The sequence below is a fragment of the Macaca nemestrina genome, chromosome 3 (assembly GCF_043159975.1).
Source record: "Macaca nemestrina isolate mMacNem1 chromosome 3, mMacNem.hap1, whole genome shotgun sequence".
NCBI classification, from domain to species: Eukaryota; Metazoa; Chordata; class Mammalia; order Primates; family Cercopithecidae; genus Macaca; species Macaca nemestrina.
This window is the reverse complement of record NC_092127.1, coordinates 187,834,943-187,852,615: the sequence shown is the minus strand read 5'-3', so window position 1 is coordinate 187,852,615 and position 17,673 is coordinate 187,834,943. Positions and strand designations below refer to the sequence as shown.

Below are 17,673 nucleotides of genomic sequence, written 5' to 3'. Positions count from 1 at the left end.
AAAAGTAGACTTGCCACATATCTGAGGTTCAAAGACAGCCTTGATCTATCAAAATATGCAAAAATGAAAATTCCAAAAGGAAAAAGATATATGCATACTCGATTAACATACAAAAATCTGTTAGCAAAGAAAAGCAAATTAAAATGGCAGGTCCCTATGTCCAACAACTATCACTTGGGAAAAATGTATCAAAATGATAAAGCCCACTGCTGGTGCAAACATTGAAGATGGCCTCTCCTGCCCTCTGCTGGTGGGAATTTAAACTACAATAGTATGGTAAGTCCTTTCTGGAGCTTGTTTGAAAATATCAATCAAAAGTCTTTAAAATGGCTGGGCGCGGTGGCTCAGGCCTGTAATCCCAGCACTTTGGGAAGCCAAGGTGGATGGATCACAGGTCAGGAGATCGAGACCATCCTGGCTAACATGGTGAAACACCGTCTCTACTAAAAATACAAAAAATTACCCAGGCGTGGTGGCCGGTGCCTGTAGTCCGGAGTACTTGGGAGGCTGAGCTGGGAGAATGGCGTGAACCCGGGAGGCAGAGCTTGTAATGAAGACAGATGGTGCCACTGCACTACAGCCTGGGCGACAGAGCAAGGCTCTGTCTCAGAAAAAAAAAAAAAAAAAAAAAAAAAAACCCCACAAAAATTAGCTGGGCATGGTGACATGCACCTGTAGTCTCAGCTACTCCGGAGGCTGAGGCAGGAGAATTGCTTGAACCTGGGGGGCAGAGGTTGCAATGAGCCGAGATCGTGCCACTGCACTCCAGCCTGGCAACAGAGGAAGACTCTGTCAAAAAAAAAAAAAAAAAAGTCTTTAAAATGTTTGCATCTTTTGATCTAGTGATTCCAGTGCTATAGCTTTTACCAGGGGAATAATCACAGCTCTGTAGAAAGAGACACACATTTTTATTGTTTTTATACAATGAATGGAAGACCTTTCTAAAACTAGCTTTCTTCTTGGAATGAAGAACAGTATCCCAAATGATAGATATTAACATTAACATTTACTGAGCACTTCCCACATGCCAGGTGCTTTCTAAGAGCTTTACCTGTATTCTCATTCCTGGAGGTGCTCATAGAATACCTGGGGACCAAGGGGGCAGCTACATGGCACAATGAGAGAACAGGGTGGTACTGGTCTGGCCTCAGAGTTGCAAGTAACAGAAAACAACTGAAATTAAAGTTAATTTGAAAAAAAAAAAGGAAAATTTAACCATCTGTAAAGTCTCAGCAATGGATAATAACAGTTAAGATTTATTGAGAGTTTTCTATGGGCTGCTCTAAGGACTCTGCATGTATTAATACTTTTAATCTTTACCCAATCCTATGAGGTGGATATTATTCTTAACCCCATTTTGCAAGTGAGGAAACTAAGGCAAAGAGTGGATAAGACGCTTGCTCAAGGTTGGAAGAGTCAGTAATGACAGGACCGGCAATGACAGCCAGGCAGGCAGCTAGCTCCAGAGCTCAGTTCCTTAACAGGGTTAACTAAGGCTTAGCTAGATCCGGGAGGCGGTGCAATGCTACCAAGACCTCTTAGCTTGCCTCTCAGCACTATCTTCCCACGTGGGCTCCCCTGTTTCCAGAACAGCAGCCCCCAAGCCCAAACTGACCTCACAGCGCACCATATCAAAGCAACCGTGAACATCTTCCCAGTCTAAGACCTGGACTATAAGAGGTCTGTTTTGGGTCTTGTACCCTCCCCTAGGACAGGGTCAGTCTCTGGAAACTGAGCAGGACCACTATAGAAAGCAGTAGTGGCTTCTCAGAGGAAGGGTTGTAGGCAGACATGTGTATGTCCATATTGAAGACAAGTTAGCTGTGCTCAAGGACCTGCTATGTGCTCGGTGTTTGCAGGGCACTGGGGCATACTAAGACATGGTTGGTTCTCCCAATCAACTGAGGGAAACACAGGCAAAAGGAAAAGAGCAATAAAGCTTGGTAATTCTCGGAAGAGAGACATGAACAAAGAGTAGCTGGAACCCAGGGACAAGGGAATACTGATCAAGGGGTGAACAGGCGCCAGATCTTGACAGCCCGGCAGGCCAAATAAAGGAGTAGTGAATAGTAACTACTGATGTTTGGAGGCAAACTATATATGCCAGGCACTAAGCTAAACGATAAACATGTATCTTCACTCCAATACCTGATGTTTCACAGATGAGCAAAACTGATACTCAGAACAATAAAATAACTTGCCCAAGGACCCACAGTGATGGAGGCAGGATTCAACAGTCTATAAACACCTTGGATTTCACTATGTTGCTAAGGGGAGGCCAGCAAAGGTCACAATGAAATTCATTGTTTCCCACAAGTAACCCACATTGAAAATGAAAACGTCTTAATTGGTAGCAAATCTGGTATCACATATCTATTTATAATTAGGGTGCCACAGTACACACATTGAAGGGTTTCTATTCTTTTTCTTTCTTTTTTTTCTTTTTTATTTTTTTGAGAGAGAGTTTCACTCTTGCTGCCCAGGCTGGAGTGAAATGGGCAGTTGTGGCTCACTGCAGCCTCCACCTCCTGGGTTCAAGCCATTCTCCTGCCTCAGCCTCCCAGGCAGCTGGGATTACAGGCGCTTGCTGCCACGCCCAGCTAATTTATTTATTTATTATTATTTTTTTAGTAGAGATAGGGTGTTTCACCATGTTGGCCAGGCTGGTCTCAAACTCCTGACCTCAGGTGATCCACCCGCCTCGGCCTCCCAAAGTGCTGGGATTACAGGCGTGAGCCACCGCACATGCCCAAAGGGCTTCTTTAATGGACCTCAGAAATGAAGATGTGGTCATTAAATACTGGAATTTTTCCAACCTGCTTTTAAGTATCAATATGGTGTGCAAGTAGTGCCATTTAAAATTGCAGAGAAAAAAACTCTGGAAGGATTTCAGATCCAAATTCAAAGGCCCCGAAACCACAAAAGGAGAAACCTGATCTGACCTGAACATACCATGTATGGGAACCTGGGATAGCGGCGATGCTCTTGGGAGTATTCAGTTACCAGGGAGGCCCTGCACTGACCCTTTTTCGAGGAGACAATCAACAGAAGATTGTATTTGATGGGACAAATTCACTTCCTGTTAACAAGGCTTCTAACCCTGTACGAGAGAAGAAGGGAGGGCAAAGACTTTAGTTGGCTTTGAAGAAACAAATCCAGTTCTTTAGGAGTCTTGAAAGAAAAAAAAAAAAACAGAAAAAAAAGGAGGTATTGTTTAGAAAGGCCATATGATCCACCCAGCTGTTAAATCCTGTGCTCCGAAGGGTGAAGAAAGGCTGAAGAAATGATAAATCAGTAGAGATTTGGTACTTCTCTCTCTCTCTCTTTTTTTTTTTTTGAGATGGAGTCTCGCTCTGTTGCCCAAGCTAGAGTGCAGTGGCGCAATCACTGCAACCTCCTTCTCCCAGGTTCAAGCGATTCTCCTGCCTCAGCCTCCAGAGTAGCTGGGATTACAGGTGCTGGCCACCACGCCTGGCTAATTTTTGTATTTTTAGTAGAGACAGAGTTTCACCATGTTGGCCAGGCTGGTCTCGAACGCCTGACCTCGTGAATCACCCGCCTTGGCCTGCCAAAGTGTTGGGATTACAGGCGTGAGCCACCGTGCCCAGCTGGCACTCTTTTCTTGAGTATTTATTACTTTCCTTTTACAAACACCCCAACACATAGTAGATATTAAACAGTGCCTACTAATTCAAATTTTACTTCCTATGTAGCTCACTGGCTCTCCACCCCTGTATTCAATCCACCTGAAATCACTCTCCCTGCTCTCCCACACTCCAGCAGAATAAACTGCCCTTTACATGTACAGTGCTTCTATTATGCCCCATGTACAGTGTTTCTATTATGGTACTGTATTGAAGCTGCTTCCTCTACTAGATTCTTACTTCTGTCCTCACCACTTTATCACATGCAGCCGCTCAGAAAATGTTGGCTATACTGATAAAGTGCTTTCACAAATTTATAAATACAGAGTTACCTTGTAGTACACCTCTGTGGTTTTCTTTGGACCAGGAGCTCCTCACGTGCAAGGCCATGTCTTACTCATCTTTATCTCCACTGCTGGCATGGTGCCTAACAGCTTCTAGCAAATAGTAGGTGCTCAGCAAACGTTTGCGTGGTTAAGCCCACCATTTCTCAGCACATGACTCGGTGGGAAAGGGTTGGGAGAGTAATACGCGGGATTACTGACGGAGAAAAAGTTGTGACCTCGTAACACACAGTTCGTGGGCGTGAGTAGTGTGGAAAACGGCAGTTTGCTGGGAAAGTAATTTAGTTCCCTCGCTTCAGGCTGGGAGGATTTTTCACAAGTGGCGAGGAGAAGGCTCACGTGAACCACATACAGGTGCTTCTCACTGAAACGCACAACAAATCTAGAGCCAAGTGTAATAACGAAACGGGCCCCAAGAAGTTTATTTAATGCCCAGGGGTCCTCAAGTGGTCACTGCCAGGCTCTAGCATCCTGTCCAGCAGGCCTTTCTCCTCCTTTCAAATCTTGCTGGGCGACTCCTGAAAAGCAAAAGTAGGAAAGAAACTGGGGGCTGAGGATAGAGGCCCGGACAGAGGGTATCTCTCCTGCTCTGGCACCCGGGAGTCTGCGAGGGCTTCGGAAGCGCAGCGTCTCACGGTCTCGCATCCCGGACCTGGACGCATCCTGCGGCAGCGGTAATCCTGGTCATTCTGGGCTTCCATAGGTCGGAATAAACTTGGGAACCTTTCGACCCGGAAAGCTCAGTGTTTTAAAATTCAAATCGCACCTGCCGACGTGAGAGCGAAACCCTTCAGGCCGACTCAATCCTAGCTGCTCGTTAACTAAAACCGCGAAGAGAACACAGTCTCCAATCCAAACGCCAGGAGACCCAACTCCGGAGCCGACGCCGGAAGCGCTCTACCTGACGTCACTTCCGTCGCGTTTTGGGGCGGTACCAAGATGGACTCTTCACGGGCCCGGGAACAGCTCCGTCGGCGATTCCTTCTCTTGCCGGACGCCGAGGCCCAGCTGGACCGCGAGAGTAACGCCAGGCCGGGTGAGGCGCGCACCAAGCCGCCCCGAGGTTCTCAGAGGCGAGGCGCTGGAAAATGGCCGGCCTCCGGCGGCCCCGGCCCAGTCTGAAGGGACCGAGTTTCGGTTTTGCAAGTCGAATATTTGATGTCAGGGAAGATCCTTAGAATCGCGTAGTGCTGTGCATCGTCATCTCAGCTGCGCTTCAGAATTCTCTGGAGAGCTGATTTGACACCTGTTTGGAAATATCGGTTAAAATTAAAAATACCCACCGGTTCTAAGTCTTAAGAATTTACCGGAAACATGCCTGTATCGCAGTGTACAATGATGTGCACAGTGTTTCACCTCTGCATTGCTTGCAATAGCGAATCACTAGAAATACTTGTCTTGCCTGTCAGCAGAAGGCTGGTTAAGTAAATTTGGATATGTGTATACATGACACGCCAGGTCGACTTGTATGTACCAATGGGGATGATTTTCAAAGGGAAGTGCGGAACACTATGGTATGCCGCCATTTGGGTACAAAACAGGTAACCTGTGATGTATGTTCACCTGTAGGTGCATAGAATAATGGAAGAATTCAGTAGAAATTGTAAGTGGTGGTTGCTTCTGGGGATTAGATCTGAGGTTAAGGATGGGAGTCAGATACCTCATTTTGGATATTTGTAACCCATATGTTTTAAAACCGTGTCCATTTATTACCTTTTCAAAATAAACATGAATTACCTGATGCCCAGGCATGATGATGTATACATTTTGAGGATATTCCAGAATATTATGAACATGCTTCGTAGGGTTTCCGATGGTCATCTAAAGGCCCAAAACCTCATATGTGGACCATTCATTCTCACGTGAACATAGAGGGCATGTCAGAATCCTCGGAAAACTTTCTAGAAATCATCCATCTGACCCAACCCCATCCACCCTTTCTTTCGGATTGCGTTCCAGACAGGAAAAATGACTTGTCCATCACCTGTCTAGACAGGGCTGTGCTGGAACTAGAGCTCTGGTGTGCCGTTTCCACTTTTGAGCTGTGTTTAAAGTAATGATTTAGTTATAGGCTGGGCATGGTGGCTCACGCCTGTAATCCCAGCACTTTGAGAGGCCGAGGCAGCCTGATCACGAGGTCAGGAATTCGAGACCAGCCTGGCCAAAGAGACCAGCCTGGCCAACATGGAGAAACCCGGTCTCTACTAAAAATACAAAAATTAGCCGGGCGTGGTGGCAGGCGCCTGTAATCCCAGCTACTCTGGAGGCTGAGGCAGGAGAATTGCTTGAACCCGGCAGGCGGTGGTTGCAGTGAGCTGAGATGTAACCATTCCATTCCAGCCTGGGCGACAGAGGGAGACTCTGACTCAAAAAAAAAAAAAAAATAGAATTTAGTTATAAAAGTATTCTTGAAAGACCACAAGTCCAGTTCATGCGCTACCATTTGCCTTTGGCATTTTTCCTAATCAACAGGACTAACTCCTTTCCTAGAAGAAATGTGAAACATATTAAAATTCTTACATTTCCAGGTGGCATTGTTATTTCTGAAAGACGATGAAAATGTATATTTGATTTCAAAATATATTTAGAGGAAATAAATTGACTGTATTTGTTAGTGGGCTCTTATTATTTTTTGTAAATATAAACCTATCTCAAGGGTTTTTTTTGTTTTTTTGTTTTTTGAGACAGAGTCTCGCTCTGTTGCCCAGGCTGGAGTGCAGTGGCCAGATCTCAGCTCACTGCAAGCTCCGCCTCCTGGGTTTATGCCATTCTCCTGCCTCAGCCTCCTGAGTAGCTGGGACTACAGGCGCCCGCCACCTCTCCGGGCTAGTTTTTTGTATTTTTTAGTAGAGACGGGGTTTCACTGTGTTAGCCAGGATGGTCAAGGGTTTTACAGAAGAATTTATCATGGGAGAGACTCTGGTTCCTAGCTCTAGGAAATTATTTTATTTGGCTTAAATTAAGTGTAATTTTTCCTCGCAAAATTATGGTAACTTAATAAGTTGAAATCTCCCTTATTTGCAGAAACCTCCACAGCTGTTCAGAAAAAGGAGAAACCTCTTCCAAGACTTAATATCCATTCTGGATTCTGGATTTTGGCATCCATTGTTGTGACCTATTATGTTGACTTCTTTAAAACTCTTAAAGAAAACTTCCACACTAGCAGGTAAGAAAACTTTATTGCTTCATAAATTAAACGCATGTCTGATTTTTCATGTTATATTTTGTTAGTTGAATTCTTCAAACAGTAAGCACCTACTCTGTGCCAGGCCCTGTGTTGGAGGTGCTGGTGATACGAAGATGAATATGAGATGGGGATCAAAGGGTACATATTTTCAGTTGTAAGATGAATAAGGTCTGGGGATCTAATGTACATACAGTATGGTGACTATAGTTAATAATGCTGTATTGTATACTTGAAATTTTCTAAGAGTAGGTCTTGTGTCCTCCCCTGTTCCCTGACCAGTGGTAACTGAGGTGATGAGTGTGATGATTAACTTGATTGTGGTAATCATTTCACAATGTGTGTGTATATATATATATATCAGGTCATCACATTGTACATCTTGAATATATAAAATTTTAATTTGTCCATTATACTTCAATAAAGATGGAAAAAATAAAACCAATGGGAGGGTGTGTGCTCTGGGCATACACAGTAGAGTGGAAGAGAACTGGAAGTTATTTTTGTGCAAATAAATATATTGTAGGATGACGAAGGTAAGAAATTTAAGAAGGACCTAATCCATTTGGGGAAAAAAGGAGGGAGAAAGACTGACTGAAGGTCTTCATGAAGACCAAGTACAAGAGTACTGGGAGGAAGGCTTGAGAACTGTGGCCAGTGAGAACCGGGTCTCAAGGTTGGTTTCAGAGGGTACTTACAGCTGACAAGGTAACTACGGGGTGTGACTGCGTTGGAGTGCAGGTGAAGGTCAGCAGTGGGAGGAGTGCGAGCTTTGTGGCCAGGCCAGATGTACAATAGTTCCTCATTCGCAGGGGCTGAGATCCCTTCAGTATAGTCTGCAGAGCTGACATGGAGGAGAGGGTTGGAATCATATCCTAGGGTCCTTACTGCACATTGGAGAGTGATGTGGAGACCCTCAGATAATAAACGGAAAGGAGAGGTATGTTGGTGAGCAGCAGAGCTGGCATTGGGAGGGCTGGTGTGCTTAGGGTCAAGAGTAGTAATTTGGAAGTACCAGTGGGGTTAGGAAGATGCAGACAGGACTGTGGTCCCCTGGTATCACAGCAGGACACATGATTTCTCCTCAAGGGCCTTCAGGAGGAGCAGTGATTTCTGGCAGGGGAGACTGTCGAGCCACATGGAACAAGCCCTTGGGAAAGTAGGCAGAGGGGAGTTTATTTAAACTGTCCTCTACTTTCTAGGGGAGAAACTTTCCCTAAACACTCCCATCTTCTGCCCTTCCCTGTCACTCACTCCTTTTTGGGAGGTGGCGTGACTGATTGAGTGTGTGATGAAGAATTGGACAAAGGTAGCTCAGCACCTTCTCCTGCACGTCAGCTGCCTGTAGGAAGTGCAGAGTCTGGTCTGCCTTCCCATGGTGTCATTTCACGGGGGCAGCCCTCACAGGAAAAGGTCTCTAGGTTTTCATTTTGACCTGGAACCCAGTGGGTAAGCCTGCCTGTTTCTGGGTCTCAGAGACCCGGTATTAGGAAGTGCTTTGTCACCACTCACCAAAGCCATATTCTTCCCACCGCTGCATCAGTATAACAGACATTTAATCTTCATCAGCTTGACTCAGTCATCTGTCTTAGAATGTGGGCTGGGAAAAGAGAGATGGATACTTTATTTTTATTTTGAGACAGGGTCTTGCTGCACTGTCACCCTCCAGTGGTGTGATCATGGCTTACTGCCTTGACTTCCTAGGCTCAAGTGATCCTCCCACCTCAACCTCCCAAGTAGCTAGGATTATAGGCGCACACTACCATGCCTGGCTAATTTGGTTTATTTTTTATAGAGACGAGGTCTCTTCATGTTGTCTAGGCTGGTCTCAAACTATTGGGCTCAAGTGATCCTCCCACCTTGACATCCTAAAGTACTGGGATTACAGGTGGGAGCCACTGCACCTGCCTGGAGGGGAGGGATACTTTAATCACCACCAACAGCAGCTGCTCTTTCCTTCATCAGAGACTTTACGGAACCTGAGACGTGTTTGGCTGTGGGTGCCAAACACATGGAAGGTGCATTTCTAACTCTCCAACAGCTCACTTTAGGCTGCAGCAGACAAGTGACCAGGCCTCATGTGTGCTCTGTAAATGTAGGCGCAAGGTATTATGGGAGCGTCTAGGAGGGGTACCTAGTCCAGGTCAGCTTCAGGACTGAGATCTTTTTGAGGTTTTAGGAGATGTGAGATAACTTCTCTATTTGTGTCCTTTTATTGGGTATTTCTGGTAGTTTAAATAAATGGCAGAGTAAGAAATGATCACACATAAGATGTTTGGGGGCAACTGCAGTGAAGTGGAGTGCCCAGGACCACACAGCTGCTGTGTGGCAAAGCCAGGACGCAGACAATGGGACCAGGGCTGTGGGGGTTGGAAAAAAAAAGTAGAAGTCATAAATCTGTCCTCAACAAGGTGTCATCTTAGAGAGAAAAAGGCATAAATGCATTCTCAAAGGCTGAGGATTTTGAGTCGCATTGTTTTCTTGGGAAGGACTCATTAAGGGGTGTTGGAGGGTATTGAGCAGCCATGAAATGAGAGGGCGGCACAAAAGACAGTGCTGGCTGAGTTCTGCTTTTGGAAAATGGCTAAAATGGCTTGTTCCTCTGACACCTGAGGTGATTTCTTTTTCCCCTGGCTGTAGCCTAGGTTTAGAAGCTTGAGGCCTTAAGGTTCTTTATATTGTTCAAAGATAGGAGAGCAGGGCCGTATTAAAAACTGAAAAACACTGTGATGCTATAGAAATCACAGTTTAAAAAACTCTGCTTGTGTGCGTCAAAATCAACTGTGGACTTAAAAGCAGAAAGCAAAATTAAAATCCCAGATGCTCGGGCCCAGAATTTTGGAAACTGCGGACTAGGTAGTTTCTCTTAGAAAGGTGCAAGGTGATTATGATATAAAGCCAGAGCCGAGGACCACTGACTGATAGTATTATATTTTGTTCAGGCAGTTTAAAAATTTTTCTTAGGCCGGGCACGGTGGCTCACGCCTGTAATCCCAGCACTTTGGGAGGCCGAGGTGGGTGGATCAGCTGAGATCAGGAGTTCAAGACCATCCTGGCCAACATGGTGAAACCCCGTCTCTACTAAAAATACAAAAGTTAGCTTGGCATGGTGGTGTGCACCTGTAATCTCAGCTACTCAGGAGGCTGAGGCAGGAGAATCGCTTGAAAACGGGAGGTGGAGGTTGCAGTGAGCCGAGATCGTGCCATTGTACTCCAGCCTGGGTGACAACAGCGAGACTCTGTCTCAAAAAAAAAAAAAAAAATTTCTTATATCCTTTACCAGTATGTGCTTTTCAGCCTTTTGTTATCACCCCTAAGGAGTCTTTTTAGACATCTTTTTTCTAATCATCCCTGTGGAATGTGGAGTTAGATAAACTATATATTCACTTATATACTGCATGCATATCTGTGCTTTATACATACAATTAGAGCCAGATTTTTTTCTTCACTTTGGGGGCAATACTCCCCACAGTGAGACTGCACACTCTAGCAGAAGAGAGGTCTTTGAAGACTCCTAAAGATGAACATGGACATTTTTTCCTCATAGATATAACTTGAGTGATGGCCGGGCATGGTGGCTGATGCCTGTAATCCCAGCACTTTGGGAGGCTGAGACAGGTGGATCACTTGAGGTCAGGAGTTCGAGACCAGCCTGGCCAACATGGACATGGTGAAACCCCATCTCTACTAAAAATACAAAAATGAGCTGGGTGTGGTGGCCGGCGCCTGTAATTCCAGCTACTCGGGAGGCTGAGACGGGAGAATTGGTGAACCCGGGAGGCAGAGGTTGCAGTGAGCTGAGATTGCGGCACTGCACTCCAGCCTGGGCAACAGAGCGAGACTCTGTCTCAAAAATAAATAAATGAAAATAAAAATAACATGAGTGGAATAATAATGATTATGATTGAGGGTGAGCTGTGAGGAGCACTTTGCTGACTACTTGATTTAATTCTTACAGCTATTCTGAGTTAAGTACTGTCAATATTTCTGAAACACACGGAGGTTAGGTAATTTGCCTAGGGTCACAAAACTAGTCTTACTCAAGTTAAGATTCAAACCCATATAGACAGATTTCAGAGGCTGTGCTCTTCACCCCTTCACTCTGCTGCCTCTCATGACTCCGAATCTCAGAATTGCATCGTCATAAAAAGCCTTCATGGAATCTGGAACCTTGCATTATTGGAAGCTCACTTTGTGCCTTTGTAACTTAACAGTTGTAGCCATCCGTTCTCCCTCTCTCTTCCACGTGGACTGTCAGGCTTTTCCCATAGTGAAGCAGATGATGATGGGATATTGGATTGAGTTGGGAGAATGGGAAAGGGACCTCAGTCCCCAAGTCCAGCTGGGGTGGAGGGAAGGGGTTGTCCAGGTTGCCTCACACTGGCTGAATCAGATCACAGGCAGACTTGGAAGGGAGTCAAAAGGCATTGGCATTGAGGGTGAGGTGGTGGGTAGAAGATATTTTGAAAATGGGAGAATTTCATTTAGGAATCTTTTATGAGAGAAAATTTGAATTATAAAGTCCACTTAACTTGGAGGAATGAAGTTTCCCAGTGATAAACTTCTTTAATCCTGTCACACTCAAAACTTCAGAAACAACCAGAAAGCCACTATCTTCCTTGTATTTTTGTTTTATTTTATTTTATTTTATTTTTTATTTTATTTTATTTTATTTTATTTTTTTTATGGAGACAGAGTTTCACTCTTGTTGCCCAAGCACTCCAGGCTGGAGTGCAGTGGCGCCATCTCAGCTCGCTGCAGCCTCTGCCTTCTGGGTTCAAGCGATTCTCCTGCCTCATCCTCCCAAGAAACTGGGATTACAGGCACCTGCCACCATGCTTGGCTAATTTTGTATTTTTAGTAGAGATGGGGTTTCTCCATGTTGGTCAGGCTGGTCTTGAACTCCTGACCTCAGGTGATCCGCCTGCCTCGGCCTCCCAAAGTATTGGGATTACAGGCGTGAGCCACTGTGCCCAGCCTCTTCCTTGTATTTTTAAAGAAAATGCATTGTTGTGATCAGACTTTTCCCTTGGTTGGTTGGCTGATGAGAGTGTATATGTAAATGCATGTATTTCAGGTCTGTCTTTTCATTCTTTCCTGAGTTGTGTGTCTCTTTTTCTGACCCCCATCTTCCATAGATAGAGACTTTCTGAAAGTCTGGATTGTTTAAGTATGGCTTTTTCTGCACCACTTGATATTCTTAGAAGTAGATTTTTTTTTTTTTTTTTTTTTTTTTTTTTTAAGACAGAGTCTCACTCTGTCGCCTGGGCTGGAGCGCAGTGACGTGACCTCGGCTCACTGCAACCTCCGCCTCCCGGGTTCAATTGATTCTCCTGCCTCAGCCTCCCGAGTAGCTGGGACTATAGGCATGTGCCACCACACCTGACTAATTTTTTATTTTTAGTAGAGACGGGGTTTCACCGTGTTGGCCAGACTGGTCTTGAACTCCTGATCTCAGGTGATCCAGCAGCCTCGGCCTCCCAAAGTGCTGGGATTACAGGAGTGAGCCACTGTGCCCGGCCTCTTAGAAGTAGATTTTTAAGCTGTTAATGAAAACTTTTAAGATACCCGATGATTCATTAAGTGCTGTCAGCCCTCTTACTGTTTTTATCTCCACAGCTGGTTTGTCTGTGGCAGTGCCTTGTTGCTCGTCAGCTTATCAATTGCGTTTTACTGCATAGTCTACCTGGAATGGTATTGTGGAATTCGAGAATATGATGTCAGGTATCCAGCCTTGATACCTATTACCACTGCCTCCTTTATTGCAGCAGGAATTTGGTAAGTTAACTTTGAAATGACTAACAGGAATGAACAACAAATTTTTTTTGATCAGATAGTGATATACTTGGTCCAAACTTTGAAAGAAAAACGGTATAACAGAAAAGTAGTCTCCTGGTCATTCATGCTCTCTGGTTCCCTTTTCATTAGTATCTCTTTCTCCTTCTGTTTATGGATCTAGTTATTTAAAGCACAGATGGTGACATTCTGTACATATTTTGCATTTTGCTTTTTAAATGTATCTGACATACAATACATATAGAAAAGTGGAAAAAACTAAAATGAATGAATTAGTGAATGAATTCTTATGAAGTGAGTATTGGTGTAAATCGAGCCAGCACACTGGGAACCCCCTTCATTCTCCCTCATAGTTCCTACACCTTCCCTCCTGCCACAGGTAAATACTGCCTTGACCTTCATGGTAACTACTTGCTTTGCTTCATTAGGTATTCTATTTTTGTTTCATCTACGCTTTTGAACTTTATAGAAAGGGATTGGTACAGGGTGTATTCCTTCACATTGAGCTGGCTGTGTGCAGCATTATGTGCAATTCTTTCATATCGTCGCCCGGAACAGTGACTCATCTTCATTGCCCTTTTGCATTCCATTGTTTAATTGAATCCCAGTTTCTCTTTTCCATTGTTGATTGTGTTTAGATTTTTTTCAATTTGGGGTTACTATAAAGGATGCTATAAAGAGCATTCTTGTATAAGGCTCTTGTAGCACCAGCTGAAGTTGGTGTGTGTGTATTTGTGTGTGTGTATATATATATATGTACCCCAAGGGGTAAAATTGTTGGGTGTACATACCTTTGACTTCAGTAAATCATGCCAAACTGCTTTCCAAAGTGGTTGTTCATCTTTTTTTTCCTTTTATTTTTCAATGGATTCTTATAGTTTGGGATTCTTCCATAATGGTACTTATAGATGTTTCTCATTCTTTTAAGCAGTTGCATAGCTTTCACAGCATGGACATATCATGATTTATGTAACCTGTCTTCTGCTGTTGGACTTAATTATATTTATACTCAAACAATGCCACAATGAATAACCTTCTTCATAAGTTAATTAAGTACTCAATGAAAAGTACAGGGTTTTTTTGGGTTTGTTTATAAAAGTAAGACTTGCTCACTGAGGAAAAAAAATCTGTAAATTACAGAAAAACACAAAGGAAATACATCCTATGATCCAACCAGAAAGAAAACTAGTTTTCCTATGTTGTGTGTAGCTCTTTAGTTTTTTCTTTCTTTATATCAATTGACTTTTTTTTTTTTGGAGGGAGACAGGGTCTCACTCTGTCACCCAGGCCAGAGTGCAGTGGTGTGATCACAGCTCACTGCAGCCTTGACTTCGCAGGCTTAAGTGATCCTCTTACCTCACTCAGCCTCCTGAGTAGTTGGGACCACAGGCACATACCTCCACACCTGGCTCTTTTTTGTATTTTTTGTAGAGATAGGGTTTCGCCATGCAGCTCAGGCTCGTCTCAAACTCCTGGCCTCAAGCCATCTGCTTGTGTCTGCCTCCCAGAGTGCTGGGATTACAGGCGTGCACCATGACCACCTCAGCCTAATTGAATTTTTATTTTGGAAGAACCACATACCTTTATACATATTCAGTTTAAATATATTCTTTCTATGACTCACTTTCTGTAGTTGAAGTTCAAAGTTGTTTGACAGTGTGATACGGTTATTGTTAACTTTTTTAGTGATGTGGCGGCAGATATGTTGTTTTACTTTTTCCCATAAGGCTAAGGCCATCTCCAGAAACATTACTTTGTAGACAGTGTGATTATAGTTATTTAATACTCACACTTATCAAAATATTATATATTAAAACCAATAACTATCTGAACTTATTTGAATATAGTATTCTGTTCTTAGAAATTTCAGTTATTAAAAATCATTTATACTTAGAAAGTTTTTAATTTTACTTTGATGACAGGAATAGTGTTTTTCTCAATGAAAGATATAATAGCAGCTTATAAATGATAACTGTTTTCATTCTGTTTTTAAGAGAAAATACTTTGATATTTTTTACTGTGATAATTTAGTGTGTGATTTCATAAAAACAAGCTGTAGCCATTTAAATTCTTGTTCAGGTGCAGAAACTAAGAGACTTCAGTTTCTATTAAGCCATGTCAAGTCCTATTAGGAGACCTTTAGTGGTTTCAGTTCCAGGGCCTTCTTGAAGAAATTGTGATAATTGTGTAAGTATATCTAGAGTTTTCCTTTTCAGCATTGGCTAAGTCACGTAAGAGAATTATGATACATAGAGATAGTTGCTGACTGGATGAACTTTTCCACATTGAATTCTTTAAATCTAGATTCTAGAGTAAAATATATTGATGCATATCAGAGTCGTCAACTGTGTATTTGTTGTTTTTTCAGCTTCAACATTGCTCTATGGCATGTGTGGTCATTTTTCACTCCGTTGTTGTTGTTTACCCAGTTTATGGGGGTTGTAATGTTTATCACACTCCTTGGATGATTTTTGAAGGTAAGATATCTGGAATGGTTTTTCTAAAAATGAACTCGTTTGAAAAACGTCTTTTATGACAATTTTGTTGTCCACACTAGAATTATCCATCCATTGACCTCTGAAATAGAAGGGATTGAGACTCTTTTTTTTTTTCTTTGTAGACAGGGTCTTACTCTGTTGTCCAGGCTGGAGGATAGTGGCATGATCACAGCTCACTGCAGCCTTGACCACCTGGGGGCTCAAGCAATCCTCCCACCTCAGCTTCCCAAGTAGCTGGTATTACAAACATGTGCTACCATGCTTGGCTAATTTTTAAAAAAATGTTTTGTAGAAACAGAGTCTCCCTGTGTTGCCCAGGCTGGTGGGGATGGGGGACTAAGACTCCTTCTTTTGAAAAAGTTGGTTCTAAGTTACTACTTTTTAGAAAAGGTACACTGCCTTTCAAAGACCTCATAAAGACAGGACTTGCACCTTCCAATATAGTTAAATTCACACATTAGACCATTTTATGTTGAGATCATATTAATTTCGGTCAACTTACATTCAATGACTGTTGGCTAGATCATTCTTAAGAAATGGGAATACAGGAAGAATGGACAATTTTACCCAATTGGGAAAAAAAAATCTGCCATCTTCTAACTGTCCTGACTTCCTCAGAAAAATGTGTTGGAGGACACAATCAGCTTTGGTTTGGTGTTATGCATAGAATTTCTGCCTCCCCGCAGATAACCCCATCCTGAGATCTGCTGCCTTACACAGTGGAGGCTGTTTTCTGAGTGTCGGATAACTCTGTTATTAAATAAGTGTATATTGAGAATGCTCACTCCAGATGCCTAGGGGCATAGTGAAAAGGACAGAGTGCCTCCTGTCAGGTCACTTACATCAGAACTTGCAGAAAATCTGCTTTATACAGCAGTTGACAGGTGTGGAAACTGAGGCCTATGGAAATGAAAGTTAATACACTAAATTTTCAAGATGTTAATGAAAAACTGACATTTCTGCCAACAGCATGCTCTCTCTATGGGATTTAAAGGAAGGTCAGTGGTAACCATGTACAGAAGAAATGGACATAGTCTCATTGTTAGCAGTCTGAAAATAGTTGCTAGCACCTCCATGCCCGTTCCAATGTCTGCAGCCTCCTTCATGCACCCGCTGTGTCTTGGGATCACTGGAAGCCCTCACTGGAGGCCCTTCATTCCTATACACTTGTGGTGCCACAAGCGGCTCTGGGCCTGGAGGAATCCTGCACATCTCAGAACATTTCCTCACCTGACCCTGTCAGCCATCTCGCTCCTCATGTTCTCAGCCCCTTCTTTGGCTCTTCAATTTTGAGTTTTTACAGATGTTTGGGAGCTCTTACTCTGACATGGATTTATAATTGGTAATGGAGACTCAGTGTTGTAGATCACAGAGTGAACTATGCTTTTTAGTGTTAAATGCAATAGCTTAAGATAGAAGGTTTTCCTTGGTACATAAATACTGGTTTTCTTTCAGATTTAAGGACATATACTTTTTTTTTTTTTTTTTTAAGAGACAGGGTCTTCTGTGTTTCCAGGCTGGCTTTGAACTCCTGGGATCAAGTGATCCTCCTGCCTCAGCCTTCAAAGGAGTTGGGACTACAGGCCCACACCACCGTGCCTGGCTGGACATGTAAATTGGAAGTGAATGGTTAAACATCCAGCTGGCTGAAAGTATGGCGGACCCTCACAGAAAAGCTACAGTGTGTTTTTGCAACTATGAAGTGAATGGTTTCCTGGGAAAAATTGTGACTTTGTATAACTGTTGTTGAAATCAGAATAAATTATATTTCACTTGCATATTCTTAAATTATTAAAATTTTCAGAAGTCAGTGATATAGGAATACTATTTTGCAATGCGAATCCATTTGAATATTTGGAGAAGGTGGTTTCATTATAGGTGCATAATGCACTCTTAATATTTTAAACAAATAGTTCACTCTTCCATTTAAGGGATAGCAGTTCCTTATATAAAATGACTGGATGTGTATAAAGGAATTATGTTGCCATGTGCGTTTAACCAGCTTTAGTAATTACCATAATCTCATATTTATGATAGTTTTGTTAGGTACAGGACCAAATGAAAGTATTTTACGTTTTCCCATCACTTTAGATTTTATCATTGTGTAAATTACTGGGTTTTTAGCATTTCCTAATGTGAAGTTTTAATCATTTTTAAGTATACATATTTTTTTCTGTACCATTTAAATAAAATATTTTTATAACTTT

At 42.9% G+C, this 17,673-nt stretch overlaps 1 protein-coding gene across 1 annotated transcript; it reads left to right on the top strand.

Moving 5' to 3' along the window:
- Positions 1-4,609: 4,609 nt before the first annotated feature.
- LOC105465855 (transmembrane protein 128) lies at positions 4,610-17,673 on the top strand. Its single transcript, XM_011714498.3, has 5 exons — positions 4,610-5,024; positions 7,013-7,154; positions 12,792-12,950; positions 15,337-15,445; positions 16,959-17,673. The coding sequence occupies exons 1-4, from the start codon at positions 4,928-4,930 to the stop codon at positions 15,434-15,436; spliced, it is 498 nt and encodes a 165-aa protein (XP_011712800.1). The 5' UTR covers positions 4,610-4,927; the 3' UTR covers positions 15,437-15,445; positions 16,959-17,673.

What these genes read in the sequence shown, in the direction of transcription:
- LOC105465855 (XM_011714498.3), top strand. Translation starts at nt 4,928, where the DNA reads ATGGACTCTTCACGGGCCCGGGAACAGCTCCGTCGGCGATTCCTTCTC. An exon ending in CGAGAGTAACGCCAGGCCGG is followed by an intron (nt 5,025 to 7,012) that starts GTGAGGCGCGCA and finishes CCTTATTTGCAG; the next exon opens with AAACCTCCACAGCTGTTCAG. An exon ending in TTTATTGCAGCAGGAATTTG is followed by an intron (nt 12,951 to 15,336) that starts GTAAGTTAACTT and finishes TTGTTTTTTCAG; the next exon opens with CTTCAACATTGCTCTATGGC.